Genomic DNA, 10,673 nt, shown 5'->3' with positions numbered 1-10,673 from the left:
AAATCTAGAAATGTTTCAAAAATGCGTCCGTTTTCTTAAGAGCTTCTTTCTCTGGAAGCGATTTCTAGCCTTGATTTCTATAGATATAGATTGATATGAATATATATTCTAGATACGCTTTACTGACTTAATCAATTTAGTTTTGTGTAAAATCAGCCGCGCCATCAACTTAAGACTAGAAATACTTTTTAAATTCATTAGCTATCTTAAGGCACGCCCAGATTTTTAACACTTTAAAGTATTTTATTGTCTTTTTAGTCAGTCAATATATTAAATATAATATATTCAAAAAGTATCCATTTTTTCGCAAAAAATATGCGTTTTTTCAGACCAGTTTCAAAGTTTAAAAGTCTTAGCAATTCAGGTGAACTTCTGAACTATTTTTACTTCTAGTTTTTGGCGAAAAATCGTCGTTTTTCGACGAATCGAACGACAAAATATCGATTCCATTATAGCGTTTAGCAGTTTTTCAGTTCAGTTTATAATATTGACCAAATTATATTACTTGGACGGATGTGTATCCATTTCTTTAAAAATAAAAATTCATGATATTAACACTGATTTATTTAGAATCTCTTTATGTTCTTGAAAGTTTTTCTTCAAATTAGGCTTTTTAGAGCAAAAAAGACAAAACAATTTGAGAGATTTTTGTATTCACAAACAGTAGCTAAATTGATTTAGAAACAAGCGATTTTTTTTGTAAAATAGTCGTACTAGCAGGAAACTTATAAATTCTACAATGTGCTTTGCTGATTTTAGTGAATTTTTCTGTTAGAATCCAATATGTTACAAAAAATACATTTTATGGACTGTTTTAAGCTTAGGCTAATCATTCAGAAACATTCCAACATTTTTCGTAAAGCTGTGTATTTAGCAAAAAAAAAACATTGAAACACCATACACAATAATTACAAAGAATTCGAAAATAAAAACGAATGCGATGCAGCGAATAAAAATGTTAAAAAGAGTAAATAAGAAAACGGAAAACGAAAAGACGACGAAAACATTAAGAAACACATCTCAAATGAACTTTGAAAAAATGAAAGCTAAACAGGAAATGATAAAGAAATAGAAAATTAAGATTTTCACTGCCTAAGGACAACATGTTGCAGCAAAAACATTCACAAAAGTCAGGAAGTTTTTGCGTCCAGAAGATAATTTTGGAAGCGACATTTCTTGCATTAATAGAGTAACCAATTATGGTAAAAAAGCCAAGGAAGAAGCAAAAAGTGGTGATTAATACACACAATAAAACAGGTAAATAGAAGCGACATTAAACAGAACTTAAACAATATCGATTACATTAGTATAGTGTTAAATGAGGCAAAACACCTGAAATTAAAAAAATGAAGTGATGTCAATCAAAACAGGCCAAAACGAGAAGAAGTTAAAAAACTGAAACCAAAAAAGGACAATGTAATGGCAAATAATTCTTATGAACATAATTAGTAGAAGATAAAAATGTTGTTAACTTGAAATTAAACAAGACAAAATCAAGCAGGTTTTGTAAGATGCCAAACACTGCTGAATGAATAAAACTAATAAAATAAAATTCAATGCCCATTTAAGAAAAATAGGAGTAATTAAAACAGTTAATCCGTTTGCTGACAAATTAGCAAAATAATGTTCCGAACTTTATAAGGCAACCAAAAAAAATTGAATGAAATTTGAATATAAAATCCTAGACAGAATTCTATTGAAACAATCGATTGCAGCTTTTCGTCTGCGTCTGTATCAAATATTTAATCAAAAGCTAAGGGATTTTAAGAATAAAACATTTGACCTTGGACAGGACAACAAACAGATGAAAATATTTAGAGTAGAAACAGCAGCAGAATTACAATTAAAATGTTTCATCAGCAATAGAACAAGACAAATTTAAGTAGGTTTTGATGGAAGCTAAAAACTGCCGAATGAAAAACAGGCAACAAAATTAAATTAAACGCCCATATTAATGGGCATTAAAACTTTTTATCTACAATTAGGCAACTAATGTTCCAAAATTTACAGCAAAACTAAAAGAAAAAGGAATCTATATAGTCAGAATCCTATGGAAACAAACGTTTGCAGATCATCGACAGCGTCCGATGTTCGATTCGAACATGGAAAATGATGACTATATTAATATTTATTATACCTAGTCTAAATTAAAAGCAGAAGGAAAACAAGTAATTTGCCCTGAACTATATGAAAAAAACAGCAACAAACCGAATAAAATTAGTTAGAAAAATAGAAGAAAACCAGCAGAAGCAATACAATTAAAATATTTAACCAGCAATAGAACTAGGCAAACTCTAGTAGGGTTGGCTAGAAGCAAAAACTGCTGAACAAAAAAAAACGTCCTTATAAAAATGAGCGAACAATTAGAACAGTAAAACATCTTAAAATTGCCAAATAGGCTGCCAGACTTTCCAAAACAACTAAAAGAACGTAATGAAAATGCAAGTCAGAATTCTCCGCAAACTATCGATTGCAAGACACTTCGTCTGCAATTTCCAACATCAAAGATCCTGACGATATTAAGCGATATTTAATGTTCCGCCGGTCTTATTTACGAACGATATATTAATTTGTCAACAGCCGATTATATAAGATCATAATTAATGTCCCGTATGGGACATATGGAAGGCCTTTGGGCCGATGCAGACATCCTGGAGCCATTAGAAGCCGGATCTTTTTGCTGATTTAGCTCGGGATTTGCTCGATGGCAATGACGAAATATTAAAATAGACCGATGAAAAAACGTGTTTTGTTCTCAAAATTTACATGGAAATTATGTTTTCGAATTGCCTAGGCTAAAAAAAATAAAAATTCTGCTTTGGGAAGGTCTGAAATACGTTCACAGAATTGGAATCAATTTTTTCCTAGTGACAGTGCTGTAAAAATAGACAACCTGAATGTGTCTGCTGGATAACACTATTAATCAACCTTATACAGAGTGTATCAGCGCAAGGCTTCGATAGTTAAATATTTGGAATACAGTCGCTTTTAATAAGTGAAGTAGAAGTTGTGGCTTGAAAAAATAATGAAAATTGTATATTTGACTTACAATTATGTGGATTTTGTCCCCATCTAGTCCAGTAATAGACAATTATTGGGCAAATTTCGTTTATACAACTAATGGTCTGCTTTATAGAAAATTTCATACAAATCTAGAACAGATCATCAACTATACGCAAGTAACAAGGGTGCAAATGAGGTTCTAAAGCAAATTTTATAATAGTAGAAAAAATTGGGATAAGATCCTTAACTTAAACATTAAAAGAACACATTTTCTAACAGCTTCTTACTGAACTTCTACCTGTTGCAATGTAAGATTAAGCCTCAAATGGAAATTCGCACATGAATTGATTTCGCTTTACGTTTTTTCTCAATTTTTTTTATGCTGATCCCTTATTAAATGAAAGGCGTTTTTTGATATTTTAATATGGATTTTCCGGCTTGATCAAACTGCCCATTTTTGCACAAAGAATGATAAACCATCAACCACAGGAATTTTTGTTTTGAACTTTATTTGGTTTCTTCTAAACTTTCTAAACTGGAAATAAAAATGGTGCTCCTGCAAAATACATCAACGACCACATGAGTGGAACAAGACAGAGCCGCATTAGGCGTGCATTAGAAAGAGGCGAAAATGCTGTCGATTTCTTCTGAAGCCACGCCTACCAAGTCACTTCATCCTTGTTTCACTTGTTGACAATGCTTAAAAAAACAGCAAAATTAATGTTTTTTTAAGAACATATCTGTTCATTAGGGAAAAGCTCTTGCTGTTATATAAGGAGTGTCTAATTTTAAGTCAACTTTTCTGCACTATTCTTTAAATATTAAGAATCAATATTCGGTTTGGTTTTCGGATATCAATTTTTCTGGGGTCACACCCCTGAAGATGCCAGCTATGCCTTCGAGCAAAACGTCAGTACGAATCAACTACCTGAAAATCACCAATTCACCAATTTTCCATGTACATACTCGTGAAACTATTTGAAAATCAACTCAGTTTCATCAAATATTCAACCCTGAAAATTGCTATTATTTAATTAATGAAGCTTTAATTCGGATTCTGCATTTCGTCAACTCATTTACCGAACAAACACTATTGAATAAGAGTGGCATAATTAGTAAGTTAAATTAGATAGTTTTATTTAAGCAGCTCCATTAAAATCTGCAAGGTGTCCAATAAATGTTGAATGTTTTACGGATGGATGCTAATAATAGGCACACATTTGCATAGGAACATCGATAAAATGTTTCCAAATGGTGACAAAAGCCACTTCTTGAATGATGATATCAGAACGCGTTATGTAAGAGAAAATCAGATTATTAAATCAGCCCACATATAACAACAGGCTTTGCATTCATTAACCTTAACCCAAACTTTTATGTTGATGAAATTCATAGGCATTTGCCTAATTCACGCGTTTGGTTTTTCACTTTTTGGCTTAACGGCCCGAATTAAACTAAGGTTCTCAAACTTGAAATCCTGATATAAAATATAAAATAGTGTTTTACTTGCTGCAAATACGTTTTTGTTCATTCAAAGTCTTGGAAGTTCGTAACTTTCCTTTACTCAGAACGACTCAGTTTGCTGGAAGCCAGGTCTAAATAGATTAAAAGTTCCACAGAAAAACACATGCAGCAAGAGCGAAACTCTTATCAAAATGGCATTTATGGTCGAATTTGCTTCTACTTTTTCAAAGTTAAAATGTTGATAAACGCACTTTTCTTTAAGGATAAAAAAATCCTTTTTTTGAGTAAAAACCATCTAAATGAGGTTCTTCACTGCGTATACTTCTGATGAGATTCCGCTTGGATATCAGCGTTTTTTAAACCTTCTGTTGTGCCTTTGATTCTTAACTTTTGAACTCAGAAATGTATAACTGGAAACCAATCCAGTACTTGTGCAGGAAATTGATGAAAACGGTCTCTACAGCTTCAAAGACATTTCCACACTAATTTGCGCGAAACAAACCAGACAAAAAAAAACGCAACCATTCAAATGAACCTTTATTCATAGCAAAAAGCAAGTCATTTTGTACAACATTCGATTACCATCCTGGCAGTATTATGGCACTGAAATCATTAATACTTAATCTAGTTCTTCTTGGCGGCCTTCTTGGAGTCCCTGCCAAATCTGACTCCTCCAGTAAAGTCGTAGGATCCCAGAAGGACGGCAGGCTGAGCAACCACCGAGGAGGAAGAGCTGTAGCTGCGACTTCCTGCCTGGATGGCGGCAACTTGGCTGGCGAATTCGGCGTTAGATGCAGCTGAAGCTGCAGAAGCACCAGATGAAGATATGCCGTAGGAGCCGGATCGAGCTGCAGATTGAATGTCAGCAACTTGTCTCTCAAAGTCGGCATTAGCGGCTGCGTTAGCCGATGCCAAAGCGGATGAGGCAGCAGCTGAAGATACAGCAGAAGATGAACCGTAGGATGTAGATCCACCGCCCGCCTGGATGGAGGCCACTTGCTTGCCGAAGTCAGTGTCTACAGTTACGGAAGACACTCCGTTCTGGCCTACAGCAACGCCGCTATGGGATGCAACAGCAGAAAGCACTGGGGTGCTTTGCGCTACAATTCCACCAGAAACCAGTTGGCCGGATACAGCTGAGCCACCTAGAGACGCAACGGATAGGCCAGCAGGCTGGGCGAAAGCCAATGAGGGCTGGGAAACTGAGTAGGTCTGCAGGGATGGAATAACTTGAACCTGCTGTTGGACTGGGACTTGAACTTGTCGCTCTACAGTTACAACTCGGTCTACTGGTACTGGAACCTGGACTTGCTTCTCTACAGTGACGGGGTAGGGACGGTCTACAGCTACTGGCACTTGACGTTCAACGGGAACAGCCACTGGTCGGTCTACATGGACTGCGTAAGGTACCTTCCTTTCAACGGTGTAGGGAACTGGTTTTTCCACCACTACTGGAACACGCCTTTCAACAGTAAACGGAACTGGGCGGTCAACATGCACCGGGTATGGGACCTTGTAGGGCACAGCTACTTGCTTTTCAACTGGGACTGCGTATGGTTTGTTGATGTAAACAGGGTAGGCGACCTTTTTCTCGATATGGACGGGGTAGGGCTTGTCAATGGGGACCTCGACCTTGTAGGGAACAGCCACAGGCACTTGACGTTCAATGGTCACAACCACTGGTCGGTCTACAGTGTAGGGAACCTTCTTTTCCACGTGGACGGCGTAGGGCTGGGGAACTGGCACTTGAACAGGCACTGGCCGGTCTACAGCCACTGGGACTTGCTTCTCTACGGTCACTGGGTAGGGGCGGTCAACTTGAACTGGGACGGGCACCTGCTTCTCAATGTGGACTGGCACTGGTCTGTCGAATGGCACGGGCACTGGCCTGTCTACTGGCACGGCAACTTTTCGCTCAACTGTTACGGGCACTGGACGGTCTACAGCGTATGGGACAGCAACCTGCTTGTGAACAGCAACTGGGTAGGGTTGGGCGACTGGAACTTGCACGGTTCTGGTATGGACCACCTGTTGCACTGGTTGTTGCACAGATACAACAGAAGGTTGTTGTTGTAAAGTGACAACGGAGGGAGAAGAAGCTAATGCTCCGCCAGAGACTAAACCTCCAGAAGAGACTAAACCTCCAGAAGAAACTAAGCCTCCAGACGAGTAGAAGCTGGGAGAGCCCCCAACTACACCATAGCTTCTCAATTGGGGAACAACGTTGCTTCCGTAGCCGGAAACGAATCCTCCCGAAGAGTAGAGGCTTGGGGCGTTTCCAACTACACCGTAAGAACCGACTTGGGAGACAACATTGCTGCCATAGCTAGTAGTCAATCCGGAGTAGGGAAGGCCTCCAACTGAGTAGGCATTCACCAAGCCTGAGCCGTAGAGCGACTCTTCCAGGCCAGTGCTACGCTTGTTTCCTTTGGAGACATTATTCTTTGAAGGTTTGGGGTCTGCGGCCAACGCGACAGAGACGGCGATGACTAGAAGCAATGCCTGGAATAGGACAAATTTGCTTAAACTATAACGATTGATTTCCATAATGTGAAAGAGAGTCCATAAGAGTACCATAATGGAAAAGTGCTGTTAAGTCTTATTCTTGTCGAGCAAAATGAGGGTTTCGGCGATATAAGTACAGTTTGCTGTTGGTTGATTAGATGAAGGTGCGTTTGAGCGATTGGAGACCCTGTGGAAGTGCACCGTACATATTTTTGTGTTTGCGATATCGATAAGCTTCATAAGAATGAGATCACAAACCTCATTTAAGATCCCAGTGGCATTTATATCAAGATATGAAAGTAAGTCGAGATGGGATTGTATATATCAACCTCAGAGATGAGGAAGGAGTTGTGGTAGACCATGCAAAAAGGGACAGTACAATTGAGAAAACCTGGTGCAGGTTTTTCAAGCTGTCTATTAATGATTTTTTACTTCGGTCGTCAAGACAAAGCAAAGGAATTAAAATAAAAATCGCATTCGGTCACTGATTTTTCGCTTAGAATTTTTGATTCGCAAAATTCTTTTTAGAAAGAATCTTCCGCTTAGAAACTGTTCTTTTTACTTTTAAAATTGAGTTGATTTCTTAGGTTTTGGAACAAAATACAGGGGAGAAAAGGCGAATTAAAAGTACAGAAAAATTATCCACTTGAAACATTTTAAACCACGAGTATTTAAACTTTGCAACAAAATGACTAAGACTTTGGTATGTGGAAGTTCGAAACGGTTTTACCCTGCTTACAGGCAGACCTGACTTGATATCATTAAAAAAATTTAGAAATATCAGACTTACATTTAATATAAATCGTATTTCTCAAGACGACTTTTTACCGTTTGAATTGAGCTTTGTTTCACGATCGTGTGGTGATTGATTACATTGTTCAAATGACGTCAAAAGTTGGTTAATTAATTATTTTTTGGCTCAAAATCTAAACGAGATACAAGATTAATGGAATTCAGTGCGAGGTCTTGGACATGACCATCTATTCAAACATAAATTAGAAAAGTTCAGCTTTGTTACGTACGAATATCTTAGAAAACATCAAGCACTACATTGTTGAAAATAGTGAATTATATTTTAGAATATTGGCCATAAATTTTGCTTCTGCTCCAATTCGAATGTTAAAGCTCCCCTTCAATGCCCCCTTTTTGAAAATTTTAGCAAATCGACAAAGATTGTGTAACTTTTAGATACTTTAACTAGTATGAAAACAATAATTTGCTCTGGTTTGTGAAATCATAACTAAAAAAGTTTAGGTGAAAACCAAACGAAAATTGAACTTTGGATTAACGTATTGAACAAATTTCATGAGCTAAATTCTTAAAAGCTTTCAGACATATTTCCGGCAAGTATTTTTCCCTATAAAACCCGTCTTTGAAAAAAGCTTGGAAAATTTGTCACACTAGACAAACTAAAAAATCCATTTAATTTCCACACAAACACTAATGAAGAAATGTTAAATAATTGAAGAACAACTTACAAATGCCCTCATGGTGTATCACTGATGATTTGAACACCCGACTGATGCTTTAACCGAAACCAAAATCCGCTTATATATCGATGAAAAAAACTGGTTAGATTTTGATTTTTCAAAAAGCATATAAATTAAAATAGGAATATATTAAAACTAAAGCAGGCTGGTGAGATATATTCGCCTTCATCCATGTAGGAATTTCTTAATAGTTGAAATTCTACCAACAGATTCGATAGGAATGGGCTGAAGTTATCGATTATTGTTTGAGAAGATTTTCCTGTGGTAACGATGTTTTCCGGTTAGCTTTTAAAATAGAAAAGTTTGTGGATTTTAATGGTGATTTTTACAAGCAACTTCACGTGTCAATAACAATTTATACAACAACAATTTCACTAATTGGGCTTTAAGTAATTATGATAATTTCCGAACGCCTTGAATGAATTATGCATCAGATGTAGTTTGTTTTTCCATAAAAATTTATATTGTTTACGACCTTAGATTTAGTGGAAAGCTTATTAATTGAGTGCGTTTGTTAATATTTTAGCTAAACTCTATTTTTAGCTTTCAGGGTTTTTATTCTGGATTCTTCTAGAGTATTAATAAATTATATTTAGTTCTGTTGGTTGATTATTAAAAAAATATATAGCCATTCCCTTCGGGAGAACTTCGACAGCTTTCTTTTACATTTCAGTCAAATAAATCGATAATCAAACCGATAATAAAAAACCTGATAATAAATCACGTAATATTTTATTTGCTGTGTAACCTTAACGAGTTAACTGATGTGTCGATCTAAATTTCGCTTTTGCATAATATGAATTTTAATTTGATGACGATCGGAGCAATCACACTGTTACAGATTCATCTTCAAGGTCTACGAACATCCTTATATTCGTGAATTTGCATAAAAGAGCGAAATTTTTTAACTTAACGATCCGGATTCGTTATTTATGTCGACCAGGACCCATTTGGATTACATCATGGGTTGATGGTAAAAATGAGCCGATTTATCGATGTCGATTCCAACATTGAATTTGGAAAAGTTTCTGTTCAAGTTTCTTTGGGTTCTTGCTGGTTTAAGTAATCGAAAACTTTCGAAGTTTGCTTTATTATCGCTTTTCATTAGAATGGTTTGTTTTCGATTATTATTATAAGAAACTATAAGAAACCACTAGCAAACAACGACAAAATCTGCTAATGATTAATTCAGTTTATTACGATATTAATTTATATTTTCAGTCAATCAATTCTGAATTCTTCTTCAATTTTTTTATCGCAAGAGTTGCATGCAATCTACTTCCTTAAATTGTTGTCTGCACTGAGTTTAATAATAGGTTTTACTGTTATAATAATTAATTTAGATTAGTAGGTACATATTATCAGGTACTTATATTCGCACTAAACGCAACGAGAGGTTTGGATTGTTTTCAAATTACATTAGATCATCAAGGATACAGATTTTAAGTGATGTTCCCTCGGCCTTAAAGATGTACATTTTGTGAAGATTAAATTGAATTTATCTTCTAGAGTTTTTACATTTTGATCGCAACTTGATAATAGGAAACAATTCGGTGTAATTTGTAAGATTCTCATGATACAAAATAGCTTAATATACGGATGAAGCAATGGATTGTTTCAAAGGTTTCTAGAATATTAGAGGCTGAGAATATATTGAGGCTAAAAAGCGGTTGATTTTGGTGAAAGTGCAACGGCAATGAATATGTAGTGAAATTGTCCATTTTGTTTTTTCCAAATAAGTTATTTACTATTGGTCGATTTGTAAAATTTGGACTCGCAAAGTTGCTTTTATCAATATTTTTCAGTTGAAAATGCTCGTTTTTTCCATTATTGTAATTTCTTTAACGTATTTTTGAAATCACTTTTATAAACTTAAGAGACCTAAATCAGTTCAAAAATAATTTTTACTACTTTGACAGCCTGTGCACGACTTAAACAAGGAACTGTCTCAATTTTTTTCTCCAATAACTTCCATTAATTCCTCCGTTTTTAGTTGTTTTAATGAAAATTTTAAAAAATGTCTGTAGAATCATTTAGGGATTTCGCAGTTTTTTAAATGTAGACCTGAAGTCGTTTTTTAACTCAAAAGGCGTAAACGTTGAATACGCGTTTGTCCCGTAAAAAGTATTTACATTTTTAAGTATAAGCTGGTGAAATATATTTTTCGTTATTATTGGCACTTAAAAACTTCTTTTGAAGCCAATTTAAAAA

The 10,673-nt window shown here is 35.6% G+C and overlaps 1 protein-coding gene across 1 annotated transcript; it reads right to left on the bottom strand.

The window, feature by feature from the left end:
• Positions 1-4,991: 4,991 nt before the first annotated feature.
• Positions 4,992-8,531, bottom strand: LOC109539929. The gene is made up of 2 exons (XM_019908013.2): positions 8,451-8,531; positions 4,992-6,969 (listed from the first exon to the last, which is right to left on the bottom strand). Exons 1-2 carry the CDS (start codon positions 8,460-8,462, stop codon positions 5,092-5,094), a joined length of 1,890 nt encoding a protein of 629 aa, XP_019763572.2. The 5' UTR covers positions 8,463-8,531; the 3' UTR covers positions 4,992-5,091.
• Between the last annotated feature and the right edge of the window lie 2,142 nt (positions 8,532-10,673).

Source organism: Dendroctonus ponderosae, unplaced genomic scaffold, assembly GCF_020466585.1.
Source record: "Dendroctonus ponderosae isolate FM_Combo_2020 unplaced genomic scaffold, Dpon_F_20191213v2 Dpon_F_20191213_80, whole genome shotgun sequence".
In the NCBI taxonomy this organism is placed as follows: domain Eukaryota; kingdom Metazoa; phylum Arthropoda; class Insecta; order Coleoptera; family Curculionidae; genus Dendroctonus; species Dendroctonus ponderosae.
Note: the sequence above shows the minus strand (reverse complement) of the source record. Positions and strands in the feature narration are given on the sequence as shown.